Raw genomic sequence first — 14,684 nt, forward strand, 5'->3', positions numbered from 1 at the left:
TCTCACTCTCCCACTCTCTCTAGCTTGGTTGATAACCACTTGACTAGAAAGGGTCCAGGAATGGACATTGTAATTGAATAGTATTTATTGGTCACTAGTAAGTGTCAGAGGCTGTCCTAGGTTATAGTCTGTTCTATTTCTCATTCTCATGAGAGGGTCAGGTAAGAATGATTATTCCATGTGATAGATAGGATATGTGATAGATGAGGTGAGTGCTTCGTACTAGGAATGGGTGTGATAGATGAGATGAGCTCAGCTAGATGAAGTAAGATGCTAGTAGGTGGCAGGTAGGGACCCAGTCTTTGCAACACCAAAGCCCTGATGCAGAACCATTACTCCCCATGGCCTCTGCTGTCTTACAAGCCACAGGATTTGATGTTAGTCAGATATGGCTTATATAAACAACCCTAAGAAACCTCCTCTTCCCTGCCTCTCCTCCCCCTGCCCTTTGGGATATTCTCACAGGTGGATCAGGTTTAACATGAACTCCAAACCTACCCTAGGCTGGGAGTGGATCCCCTGGTGGGTATTGGGAGTGGGGCTGCTCTGAACTGTTCTCCATAAGATGTTTATATTCTCCTGATTTTCTGAGTGAGTCACATAGCCTGCAATCCTCCCGGGATCACTTACCAGAGCTGTTGATAGCCTTTCCTGGTGGAATTCCGGGAAAGACAGTCGGGAAACCCAGATTCTCATTCTAGCACTTATCAGTGACTAGCCATCAATTCTGGCCTCACTTTCTCTATCTTGGAAATGGGACTAATTTTCCCATCCTTATGTTGAGAAGACCACAACTGAATTGAATTTCCAAAATGAAGAATGGACTGCAAGTACAAGCAGTAATGCTGACAATACTGATGATGGCCCTGTATGTGTGTGTGTATATGTGTGATTGTGTGTGTGTGTGTGTGTATATATATATATGTATGTATTATGTGTATATGTGTGCATGTGTATATGTATGTCTCTCTGTGTACTTGTGTGTATATGTGTACATGTGTTTGTGTGTATGTATGCATATGTATGTATATTTGTATACATGCTTCATGCTAAGTCACTTCAGTTATGTACAACTCTTTTGCAACCCCATGGACTGTAGCCGACCAGGATCCTCTGTCCATGGAATTCTCCAGGCAAGAATACTGGAGCGGGTTGCCATTTCCTCCTCCAGGGTATCTTTACAACCCAGGGATTCACCGGCACCTCTTCCATCTCTTACATTGGCAGGCAGGTTCTTTACCACTAGCGCCACCTAGGAAGCCCAATGTGTGTGTGTGTGTGTGTATGCATATATATATGCACGTGTGTGCACACGTGCACATGTGCGCGCACACATGTGTATGTGTATATGTGTGCACGTGTGTATATGTGTGCACACACATGTGTGTATGAGTAAGTGTTTGCATGTGTTTGTGCATGTGCATATATGTGTGTAAATGTTTGTGTGTGTGTATGTGTATTTGTGAGCATGTGTCTGTGTGTGGTATCAAGGGGGGAGGCAGTGGGCAGCTGGGCAAGTTCCCAGGGCAGAGCACTCACCTCAATGCTCATGCTGTTAACTTTGTCCAGGAGGGCGATGATCAGACTGTAGAGGTTCCCCAGATAGAGTACAAGGACCCTGAAAGCCACAAATCCACCTTGAATGAGCACACCACCACACAAAATCCATGCTTCTGTCTGATCCATGCTTCTGCCATGATTCTGGAGTGACTACCGTGCTTAGGCTAAGACAGTGGTTGGTTTTCACCCTTGGTTTCCTTCAGAATCAGATTGTGTTAAAAAAAAAACTGAACTCATGAAGGGCAAGTCTATTGATGCCTCTGTTTCTCTAGTTTTGAACGGGAACAACGAGGTTAATCTGTATACTAGGAATGCAATCATAGTATTGCTTCTCCCTGGTGTGTACCTGTGACGGAGCTGCTGAGGAATGCTCTTCTCTCTCCTGGGTTGACAGAGGAGGTGCTGAGCGCAGCACAGAGGCAAGGGTTGGAGCCCAGGGGCTGGGACCACCCCTCCCCATAGAGCCACCCTGGATGAGGGGTTTCCACATGCCATCCCCTGATCTTTCAAGTGTTTCTATCTTTGAAACGACAATTGGACTTCCGTTGGACTTCAAGGCTGTCAAACAACAGCCTTTTAGCCAAATCCTACCCTCTTCTATTTCTGGAAATAAAGCTGCAAGAAACACGGGCACACCCCTTAGATGCTGTATGGTCCATGGTCATTTCCCTACTATGACCTCAGAATTGAGCCTTCATAGACCTTCATAGTCTCTCTTCAGAGACTTCATAGACCAGCACGATTAAAAAGATGTACTTGGTGCATATATATGGAATTTAGAAAGATGATAACAATAACCCTGTGTACGAGACAGCAAAAGTGACGCTGATGTATGCAACAGCCTTATGGACTCTGTGGGAGACGGAGAGGGTGGGAAGATTTGGGAGAATGACATTGAAACATGTAAAATATGTATGAAACGAGATGCCAGTCCAGGTTCAATGCACGATACTGGATGCTTGGGGCTAGTGCACTGGGACGACCCAGAGGGATGGTATGGGGAAGCAGGAGGGAGGAGGGTTCAGGATGGGGAGCACATGTATACCTGTGATGGATTCATTTTGATATTTGCAAAACTAATACAATTATGTAAAATTTAAAAATTAAATTAAATTAAAAAAAAAAAAACCATGTGGATGCATGAAAGAATGTAAGAAGTGCTGATATATTGCAAAGGACCTTATTTGTTGTCTTTTAAGGTACATAATGACACTCTGCATTACTTATGTCTTTATATCATAGACAACAATAATATTTTTATTTTAATCACAGTAGTTTATGACACAATGTATGTATGAAAATTAGCCTTTTTCTAGGCATAGAACCTTACTTTTTCCCAAGCAATGCTTTTAATTTATTAAATTCATACCATGAGTTGTATCTAGAGTATTAGTTTTTTTAAAAAAAAGTCTTTGTAAAATTTTTTTTCCTAAAAAAATTCAAGTAAATGAATTTTTGCTCAATTTCTGAATGTTTAGCATTTCCCCATCTCTTTTGAGCTGGTGAATGGCCTTCTTTAATTGGTGACAAGTTGAACAGTTGCAATGAAACTGAGATTTATTTGGTTTCTATTTCTAGTAGTAATATATAGTTGTTCTTGAATATGTGACTAAAATGTTTGCTTTCATCTTATTCAATTATCTCTCTATAATAAATATTTTTTCAAAGAATAGACACAAACAAAAAAAAAAAAAGATGTACTTGGTCCTTTACAGAAAATATTTGCTGACTCCTGAAAGAGAGTCATTCTTCACAAAGTGATCTGGGGGAAATTTGTTCTGTAGAACGTGATCCAGTGTTACAAGAGGAAATACAATCAAAGCACTGGAGGGCCCAGAGGGATGGGAGACAAGCAAGCCAGGTTCTAATATCTCTGCCCTCTGCGACCATCGCCCTAACAGAACATCCCCTAAAGCTGTACGTCTACTGACAAAGAGGCTGCTCCAGGGAGGAGATGGAAATTTTTCAGTAAGACAGTGATGAAGCCAATGCTAGCAATGAAATGTGGTTTCATGAGGCCGGCCCCTCTGACCTCCCCTGTCCCTAGTCTGCTGTGGCTCACATCTGCATCTACCACCTGCTGAACACCCACTGACCATCCTGACATAGCCTCCATGGGTCTGTGCTTTTGGGGAATTACGAGTAAAGCATTATGTTCATCTCACATCTGGAAAGACAGCAAGAGTCTCTCACCTCTTGTGGTCAATCCACCAAGGGACTCAAAATGTGGGCAAAACAGGGCAGCCTTTCCTTCATCTTCTGGTCCTCTTTCTCTCACATCTGCTTTTTCTGCCTGTTTTCCCCTTTTCTCATCCTCTCCATCCCTCCCTCCCTCCCTCCTTGTCTTTTCCTCTTGTTCTCATCACCACCCTTTCATCCGTCTCTTCCATCCAGTCTTCCAGGTCCTTCCTCTCCAGCCCCCTCCTCTCTCCCTACCTCCTCTTCCCCATCCTTCCGATCTTTCAACCCCTGTGCCTAAGATGCTCCATAGGGCTAGTCCTGTGCTAAGGCTGGCAGCGTGGGGCAAAGCAAGCCCTGGCTCCTGAGAGACTGAGTTCCCACGGTGGGTGGCCAGACAGTGAACCCATAAGGAAACCTCCCAGCACAGTGGCCGTACCTTGCCAGCTGGAAGCGCAGTGTGGTTCGTGGGTGGTACATCTCCAAGGCGGCGATAAGGTCGAAGGCCGATGGTGCCAGCATGGTGACGAGGGAGACCACCACACTCACCTACCAAGAGAATGCACGCCCCACCGAGCTTCTTCAAGGGCCCCCCACCCCCGAATCTCAGCCTACATCACCTGACAATTGATCTCGAAGCCTAATGTTTGGTAGGGGAGAGGGGTATTCAGAGGATCATGCAGTTCTTACATGGAAAACCTCCCCCAAATCTTAGCTAATTAGCTGCTTGACAAGGCCACTTTGCCATGGGTTTATTCTTTCCAGTGGTGGCGGTGGTAGTTTAGTCACTAAGTTGTGTTCGACTCTTTGCAACCCCAGGGACTCTAGCCCACCAGGCTCCTCTGTCCATGGGATTCTTCAGGCAAGAATACTGGAGTGGGTTGCCATTTCCTTCTCCAGGGGATCTTCCTAAGCCAGGGATCCAATCCACGTCTCCTGCATTGCAGGCAGATTCTTTACCAACTGAGCCCCCAGGGAAGCCTTATTCTTTCTAGGAACTTTCCTTAAAATAAAGACACTCATACATGCCATTTGGGATTCACTGGTGTCTTGGCCGCCTTCTTCAATTACCATCTTATTCTATTTATACTTTTCCTACCTTGGATAGAAGAAGAAAATAACTGCAGCTGTTAAGAACAGATAAGGAAAGTCTGAGAGGTAATAAATATTCTTTCTGCACATGCAAGATTTAGAGCATTACTTTTGAATGACTCCTGTTTCTCTGTATTTATGGCAAGTGAAAGCAGAGGCTTAGCTGGTACATGAGAGGTGTGAGCTAAAGGAGAAATAATTTCTGAATTTATCTTTCAAAAATTTATCTATCCACACACAAGCACATATTTCTATAACCCACTTAATTGACATAAAATACAGAGGTATGAGAAGAGACTCTGTAATGCAGTCTCAGATTCTGAAAAATTATTGTACATTGAGGATGAATGTATTGGCTGCACACTTTGTTTTTAATTATTTTTATAGAAGTGGTCTGAGAGGTGGCATTTGTGCTACTTCTGCCATTCAAATATTTACAGGTAAATCAAACCAAACTTTCAGGACCAGAGTCTTACAATAATTAGTAAGAATTATAAAACTGCTTATAACTTTCCTCTTTGTAATCTTCTATTTGTGGGAATAGTCACATAATGGAGGGGAAAGGACTTTTACAAAAATGAGCCATTGGTGTGAGGCTATTTTGGGAAGCATTATTGTGACTTAGAAATACAGAAGGACTTCCCTGATGGTCCAATAGTTAAGAATCCATCTTCCAATGCAGGGGATGCAGGTTCGATCCCTGGTCGGGGAACTAAGATCCCACATGCCTCAGGGCAATTAAACCTACATGCTGCAACAAGAGAAGCCTGCACACTGCAGTGAAGACCCAGCACAGGCAAAATATAGAAATATGGAAACCGCCTAAATGTTCAACAATCCCCACATGGTCAACTTCAACACATGCAATGGAAGACAATGCAATTGCTAATGCAAATGCTGGTTAAGTCAGTTTCTGGAAACATGCATATAAAGAAACACAAAGCCAAGAAAGCAAAGCACAGTCAGCAGTGCAACTCCAAGGGAAAGAATGTACAGATCTTGAGGGTGGTTTTGAATCAAAACCTTCCTCATTAAGACCAGGGATATCATTCAGCCAAGCCTGAGTGTTGCCACTCTGGTTCTAAGCCCTTGTGATCCGTGCTCTAGAATAAGAGGACTACAGTTTTTCCATGGAGATACTTCCAGTGAATCCACTTAAGAAACACCACAGGGGGGACTTCGCTGGTGGTCCAGTGGCTAAGACTCTGCACTCCCAGTACAGAGGCCGTGGGTTTCATCCCTGGTTGGGGAACTAGATCCAACATGGTGCAACTAAAGATCCTGCATACTGCAACTAAGACCTGGTGCAAATTAATTAATTCATTAAAAATAAAAACTAAGAAACACCCAGGAAACAGAGGAGGGTCTGCCACTGTGTGTGGGTACCTCGTTCTTCTCCCAGAGTGTCAGCTCCTTCTTGGACTGTGCCAGCTTCTGGGACCGGTCCACCACGAAGTAGATGAGATAGATGCTCCCAGCGAGTGAGACAAGCACCAGGATGTTGGCGACGACCCGCAGACAGATAGTCACTGCCCTGCAGGGAGAGGCAGATATGGGAACAGTACGCTAGGCTCCACACAGGGAGCCCAGATGCATGTCTTCCTCACATTTTGACAGAATCAGGAGGATTCAGGATTTGTGTGTGGGAGAGAAATGAGAACTGGACTTTCTGCTGATTTGTTTGCTTGTAATAATGAATCACTGAATGAGACATTTTTGAGTGGGAATGTGTTCAGGATGGCTGCAGCTTTCACATTTGAGGGAACATCAAAATCACCTGTGAGGTTTACTCTGCGAGACATGCTAAGAATATGGACTCTTGGGTCTCACTCTCAGAGATGTTAATGCTGTCAATCAAGGTGGGCATTGGAGGGATCTGCATTTGCAGCACCTTGCAGGTAATCCTCATGTGGGTGGTGCTCTCTGCCCCCTGAGAACACAGATGGAGTCCCATCCTTTCATTTCATAGCTGAGGAAGCAGCTGCCCCGAAGAGTCAAGGGCATTTTGGGGTCATAGAAATTAATGACAAAGAGAGGGCTAGAATCCATTTTCCAACACCCTATGGAGAGTCCATCCCCCCATAACAACTGCTTCCTCTCAGGGGCTGGTGTTTCCTCAACTCCCCAGGTCTCCAGCATCCCCTGGACAGGCTTTCTGCATCGCAGGAACTAACCATGAGCTTAAACCACCAGTGAGGATGGACCTAGAGACTGCCATTCAAAGTGATGTAAGTCAGACAGAGAAAAACAAACACAGCACAATTAGCACTTTTACGTGCAATTTAGAAAAGTGGTAGAGATGACTTATTTGCAAAGCAGAAAGAGAGACTGATGTAGAGAACAAATGCATAGACCCCAAGGGGGTAGGATGAATTGGGAGGTTGGGATCAACATATAAACATTGCTCTGTATACCAGTCAATCCTAAAGGAAATCAACCCTGAATATTCATTGGAAAGACTGATGCTGAAGCTAAAGCTCCAATACTTTCGACACCTGGTTCAAAGAGCCAAATCATTGCAGAGACGCTGATGCCGGGAAAGATCGAGGGCAGAAGGAGAAGGGGACGACAGAGGATAAGATGGTTAGATAGGATCACCAACTCACTGGACATGAATTTGAACAAACTCCAGAAGATAGTGAAGGACAGGGGAGCCTGGTGTGCTACAGACCATTGGGTCGCAAAGAGTCAGACATGACTGAGCAACTAGACACTCAACAGGGAACTACATCCCACATGCCGCAACTAAAACCTGTCACAACCAAATAAATAAATAGTAAATATTCTTAAAGAGAGAAAAATTATAGGGTTCCCACCTACCACATTATGAGATGGATAGATTTTAAGAGAAAAGAACTGCCTGACGTTGTATGAAAATGAGATAGACTCTGGTGATTTGGGCACCAAATTAACACAGCTTATCAATGACTCTAGTATGGGGAGTTTGTCATACATACAGGTTTTTGCTTTTCTTCTTTTCCTGTTCTTCCAGTATAGCCTCCTTTAAAGAAAGACACATACAGTATCGAAAGCTTAGCATTATCATTAATCATAAATTTTTACAAATAGTTTATGAGAGAAATGACTTATCCAGTATTTTTAATCATAAATTCAATGCCTAGACTTCATTCTATAAGACTCTATTGATATCAGCACTTTGTATAATAATAGATTTAAAAAGGCAACTAGAGAATGGAAAGAAGAAATGGAGAAGTAAATTATTGAGATCATCAAAATGATCTGAATCATTTTTTTCTCAGAAGCAGGCACCATTTAGCTGTAATGTTGTTGTTCAGGAGCTCTGTCTCTGAATGCTTTTTACTGTGTTATCTTCTAAGTCAACACTAAGATATCTCCCACATAGATGTATTTATTCATTTACAAGTTAAATACATGCAACATGGTAGTAATCCATTATGCAAATTAACACAGATACACACATGGAAATTTTAGAAGGATGAAATTTTTTAAAAAGTTCCAGTGTCTTCCTCCTGTACACCATCAGATTGTTTGGGGCATGTGGGGGGCGGGGCGGGAAACACATCATGTCACATGACTTTGGAGACTGTGGCTGCCTTGGTCTGAGCACTGTGGGAACAGGACCATGCTGACCCCCAGCAGAAGGCCAGCGGCTCTTGCTATAAAGGCTGTGGTCTGCAGAGCCCTGACTCCTGGCAGCCTGGACAGGCTCCCTAACTCACCCTGATGCTGTTCACGATGGCTGCGGTTTTGCTCTCGGCCGCCTCTGGGTTTCCAATGAGGTAATCCCAAGCGCAGAACACCCGCCAGCAGAATGTGTAGTTTTCATTGGAAGCACTGGCGAGGCTCATGCGGGAGTTCTTAGCCATCCTGCACAAGAGGACCAGAGAAAACCATAATTCAAAAAAGACACATGCACCCAAATGTTCACTGCAGCCCCATCACAATAGCCAGCACATGGAAGCAACCTAAACATCCACCAACAGAGGAATAGATGAACATGTGGTGTGTATAAAAATGGAGTATTACTCAACCATAAAAAGAATAATAATGCCATTTGCAGTAACATGGATGCAACCAGAGGTCCTCATACTAAGTGAAGTGGGTCAGATAAAGACAAATATCATGTGATATCACTCATGTGTGGAATCTTAAAAAACAAAAAGTCTACAAATGAACTTACCTACAAAACCAAAGCAGAGTTAAGATGTATAACATAAACTTATGGTTACTGGGGGTGGGATAAGGGTAGGGGAGGGATAAACTGGAACATTGGGATTGACACATACATATTGCTGTACATAAAACAGATAATTAATAAGGATCTGCTCCATACCATAGGGAATGCTACTCGATACTCTTTAATGGCCTATGTTCTAAGAGTGAACTTGTGTATATGTAAGCTTCCCCCAGGTGGCGCTAGTGGTAAAGAATCCACTTGCCAATGCAGGAGATGCAAGAGATGTGGGTTCAATCTCTGGGTCAGAAAGATCCCCTGGAGTAGGAAGTGGCAACCCACTCCAGTATTTTTACCTGGAGAAGTCCATGGACAGAGGAGCCTGGTGGGGTACAGTCTATAGGGTCACAGAGAGTCGGACAGGACTGAGCAACTGAGCACATTAGCACACATATATAGCTATAACTGATTCACTTGGCTGTACACCTTAAACTTACACAATATTGAAAAGTCAACTAAATACTAAATATTTAGCCTAGCAGAGCCTAGGCTGGGTTCAGCCCCACTTGTGGCTTGTGTCCTCCACCACCTGCTCTGAACAGTGTGAAAACAGCACGTTCTTGGGTGAGTCCATTGCATAAGCTCGCTCATCACTGGTGGTCAGGAGGTCCCTGTAAGTGTGTGCACTCACTGCACGTGTGCAGCTGTGACTGTGAAACAAAATTCTTTTTTTTAGTAGTCTGATGTTTTTATTGTGTTTTTGCGTAAGTTCTGGCTCGCGAAGGATTGAAATTTTTAAAAAGATTTAAGAAATCTTTTAAAAGGTTCTTCATCGCAGATCGTTTAAGCAGCACTGTTCTAGAATCATTACAAGTCAGCCATACATATCCCATGTAACTATAGGTAGAACCAGTGCAAAATAAAGAACACATTAAAATAAACATTCCAAGTGAAAGCTCAGAAATAAGGTATCTTTAACTTAACAATGCTCAAGTACTTAAATGTTCTTATGAGAAAAGCAGTGGTATGGTCTCAGCATGGGAAGTAAAGTAAGTAAAGTCAAGTCGCTCAGTCGTGTCCGACTCTTTGAGACCCCATGGACTATAGCCCACCAGGCTTCTCCATCCATGCGATTTTCCAGGCAAGAATATTGGAGTGGGTTGCCATTTCCTTTTCCATGAAACAAAATTCTTTACTTTGAACTAAATCAGTTCTCCTTGGAGCCCCTGCCCGATGAAGCAACTACCCCACCAAGTGGGAGCCTGTTAGATACCTCTTATACAGGACTTTGCATTAGATGTAAGGCAGGAGTCGCGATTCTGTCCTCAGGAGAAAGTCCTCCTGTTCTTCAGGCCAGAGATCCCCAACTCCTGAGCCATGCACCAGTACTGGTCCGTGGCCTGTTAGGAACCGGGCCGTTCAGGGCAGCAAACGAAACTTCATCTGTACTTCAGCCGCTCCCCATCTCTCTCTCATTACCCCTAGATGGGACTGTCTAGTTACAGGAAAACAAACTCAGGGCTCCTAGAGTGTGCATAATGGCGAGGTATATAATTATTTCATATTACAATGTAATAATAATAGAAATAAAATGCACAATAAAAATAATGCACTTGAATTATCCCCAAACCATCCCCTACCCTCCATGGAAAAATGGTCTTCCATGAAAATGGTCCCCAGGGCCAAAAAAGCCTGCTGCTCTAGAGCTTCTCTCCTCTTAGAAGCTTTTCCCTTTCTGTCTATCCATGTTTCCTGCTCCAGAGTTGACAGCAATTTGTCTCTTAAACTGTAACATCCAGAAAAGGGTTCGTGTTGTAGGTGGGGTCTTGAGGCCCCCCAGAGGCTAAGCTGGAAAGCTTCCTGTGAACTTTCGGCCCTCAAGTCACTCTGCATCTCCCTGTATGTGAGTGTGCATGCTCAGTCACTCAGTTGTGTCTGACTCTCTGCAGCTCCACGGACTATAGCCCACTAGGTTCCTCTGTCCATGGAATTTATCCAGGCAAGAATACTGGAGTGGGCTTCCATTTCCTTCTCCAGCGGATCTTCCCAACCCAGAGATGGAACACACATCTCCTGCTTCTTTTGCACTGGCAGGCAGATTCTTTACCACTAGCACCACCTGCTGTTTCTTCTGTTTTATAATAATTTAATTATAACCATAATTATAAACAGAACCTTACATATCAATAAACATATTTCAACAATATTCTTATTGGCTGGTTTTCATCATGTTCCTGTTTTTCTTTAACCTTTTATTGCTTATTAGGGTTTTGGACTGCAAGGAGATCAAACCAGTCCATCCTAAAGGAAATCAGTCCTGAATATTCACTGGAAGGACTGATGCTAAAGCTGAAACTCCAATACTTTGGCCACCTGATGCAAAGAACTGACTCATCGGAAGAGACCCTGATGCTGGGAAAGATTGAGGGCAGGAGGAGAAGGGGACGACAGAGGATGAGATGGTTGGATGGCATCACTGACTTGATGGATATGAGTTTGAGCAAGCTCCGGGAGTTGGTGATGGACGGCAAAGCCTGGTGTGGTACAGTCCATGGGGTTGAAAAGAGTTGGACATTAACTGAACTGATAGCAGATTAACAATATTGTGATAGCTTCAGGTGCAGAGTGAAGGGACTCAATCATACATATACGTGTCCCCATTTTTGCATGAACTCTTAAGGTCCTCAAGTCACTGCATCTCCCTAGATTTTGTCTGCTTGATGATAATGATGATGACTGTTTTATCTTTTTTTATCCTAATCCCTTCTACCTGAACTTTGCTATGATGACACAAGGGGCAGTGTGATGAAGACAAGCTGGTGTGTACACAAGATCGGAGCTTCCCTGGTGGCACTAGTGGTAAAGAATCCGCATGCCAATGCAGGAGGCACAGGTTTAATCCTTGGATTGAAAGATCCGCTGGAGGAGGGAATGGCAATCCCCTCCATTCATGCCTGGAAAATTACAGGAACAGAGTAACCTGATGGGCTATAGGTCATACAGTTGTTGCAGAGTCAGATAGGACTGAGCAAGGACACCAGGCCTAATCTGTAACATGGGCAGATGTATGCCCTGACTTTGCAGGATTAGTGACAAGATGAAATGAGATCATCCACAGCATTTTGGCATGGATTTTGAGGAACTGAACAGACATACTTTTTTAAGAGGATGATGAAACTGTAAGCAAACACCGCCATCCCCACCAGGAAATAGGCCAAGGGCAGCCGGTAGCCAGCTCTCCCGATCCGTCTCTCCCTGCCATAGTAGCCATAGAAGAGGACTGAGTACTGGAGGTAACCCTGCAGAGAGAGCACTCGATGTCATTTCTGACTCCCAGGTTCTAGAACATTCATAACCCCCTCCCACCTCGAGACAAGAACGTGGCTGGGCCTGAACCTCACCCCCAGAGACCAAACGGTGTCCAGATCTTGGGCAGATGCAATATGCTCCTTGGGGATGGTCTTGCTGGCTGTGCTTCCAAACGGTTGGCCTGCAATGAGCTGGTGACAGAGGAAAGGCAATCACACAGTCCTCTGGAAGAAAAGGGGCCACTGATCTCCATGCACTTGTGAAGATGCTGCACCTACAAGACTCTTAGGAAGTGGATTCTTCACAAGTGGCCAGACTTTCATTTGCCTGATTGGGGCCAGTCTGAGTGTGCTCTCTAGTCTGGACATGGCTTCTAAGGGAGGATATTTGAAGCCACTGGGTTTCTATAATGGCATAGGAAATGGTCCCATTTGCTTTGCAAAGACAAAGTTTAGTTGAGAAATAGATTTTACTTTAACACAATGTCTGCACACTGGCCCATAAGCCAAATCCAGCCTAACACTTCCTTTTGTGTGGCCCAAGAGCTAAGGAAAGTTTGAGTGGTGGTGGTTTAGTGGCTAAGTCATATCCAATTCTTTGTGACCCCATGGACTATAGACCCCCAGGCTCCTCTGCCTGTGGGATTTCCCAGGCAAGAATGCTGGAGTAGGTTGCCATTTTCTTCTCTGGAGGATCTTCCCAACCCAGAGATCAACCCCACATCTACTGCTTGACAGTTGGATACTTTACCACTGAACCACCTGGGGAGACCATTGCATATTTTTAAATGGTTGGAAAAGAATCCAAAATTGCTTTCCAGGTGGTTCAGATGGTAAAGAATCTGTCTGCTATACAGGAGACCTGGGTTCAATCCCTGGGTCCGTAAGATCCCCTGGAGAAGGGAATGGCTACCCACTCCAGTATTCTTACCTGGAGAATCCCATGGACAGAGGAGTCTGGGGGCTACAGCCCATGGGGTCGCAAAGAGTCAGACATGACTGAGTGACTCAGCACTCATAAATAAAATTTTATCGGAATGCAGCCACACTTACTAGTGACCTAGGGCTTATCAGTCACGTTTGTATGATGTAGCAGATTTAAGAAGCCCACAAAGACTGAAATATTTCCTATCTGGCCCTTTACTGAAAAAAGGTCACCAAGCCCTGTTTGGACACATAGATTATCCTTCCCACCAGGATAATGAGTGTGCCTGTCTTACGCTACAGCTCTAAACATCTCTTCTTTATAACAAATGGCACTTTAAACTCTCCTGATATAGTTCTTACCTCTGGAAGAACAATAAAAGCACCTGTCATAATCGTGAGCACAATATTGATCCCAAATAACCATCTCAAGAATATGAAATAAGAGGCAACACCAGATCCAAAATGACCTAAAGAAAAACAAGGTAAGGAGCACAGTTTAAAGAAAATTCTCCCAGTGTAAGAAGTTCTCTGTAAAGCAACACTTATTTTTTTTTTCTTACATCAGCAGGACATTGACTAAGAATGCAATAATGTCCCTATCAGGGTCTTGACCCATGATGATCATTCAGAAGGATTAACACATTCCTTTATATCTACCAGTTACATACATACATCCTTAATCCCTAATGTCACACTTTCCCTCATGTCATATGGATCTAAAATGCTTTTTATCAGATTTACATTTCATCTACGTTCAGAAATATCAGCCTCTTTTGAGGATTTAAAAGATTTCTTTTTCATTTTGCATAGTTTGGAAAATTCCAAGGATATTGTAAGGATTCTTTTGTCTTAATTTCAAAAGAAATAACAGCGTGTTAGATGTTAACATTAGGTGAAAGTGGTCAAAGGGGTTATTAGAATTCTCCTTGCCACTTTTCCATACATCTAAACTTATTCTAAAATAAAAAAGGACATTTAAAAACAAATTTCTGGGACTTCCTTGATGGTCTAGTGGTTAAGACTCCCTGCTTCTACTGCAGGTGGCCCGCAGGTGGACCACTCCCTGGTCCTGGAACTGAGGTTCCTGCATGCCCCACAGCATAGCCGAAAAATGACTAAAAACAAATTTCTACTGAGAAAACAAGGGGGCTTAGAGGAGGTTTGATGGGGATGTAGGTGACACTTCTGATGACTTTCTGGAGCAGGTGGACTTGTATCACACTTTGGAAAAGTAGCATCTTGAAATTTTATTTCAAATATATCTTATGTTTCATAATAAGTAGTAAAACACAAAGAAAGCCAAAAAAAGTCACTTACTCCAAGGCTACTAAATTAAAATCACTACTACAATTACTTTCTAGTAAATTTTTAGTGGAACCATCCATTGTCATCCTATACGTGTATTTTTTGGTATAAAACTGCCATGTCTCTACATATCCAGGGTTAACAATCTATTATGAACA

The 14,684-nt window shown here is 43.4% G+C and overlaps 1 protein-coding gene across 1 annotated transcript in view; it reads right to left on the reverse strand.

Annotated features, from left to right (window-relative positions):
• Positions 1–14,684, reverse strand: part of TMC3 (transmembrane channel like 3) — a 53,331-nt gene that overhangs the window by 23,096 nt on the left and 15,551 nt on the right. The window contains exons 5-12 of the mRNA XM_005889741.2: positions 13,582–13,688; positions 12,388–12,486; positions 12,143–12,285; positions 8,532–8,679; positions 7,788–7,831; positions 6,217–6,364; positions 4,178–4,287; positions 1,540–1,618 (exon numbers count right to left, since the gene is read on the reverse strand). Of these exons, the coding sequence (XP_005889803.1) occupies positions 1,540–1,618; positions 4,178–4,287; positions 6,217–6,364; positions 7,788–7,831; positions 8,532–8,679; positions 12,143–12,285; positions 12,388–12,486; positions 13,582–13,688 (878 nt within the window). The remainder of the gene's footprint in view (positions 1–1,539; positions 1,619–4,177; positions 4,288–6,216; positions 6,365–7,787; positions 7,832–8,531; positions 8,680–12,142; positions 12,286–12,387; positions 12,487–13,581; positions 13,689–14,684) is intronic.

Source organism: Bos mutus, chromosome 21 (assembly GCF_027580195.1).
Source record: "Bos mutus isolate GX-2022 chromosome 21, NWIPB_WYAK_1.1, whole genome shotgun sequence".
NCBI lineage: Eukaryota > Metazoa > Chordata > Mammalia > Artiodactyla > Bovidae > Bos > Bos mutus.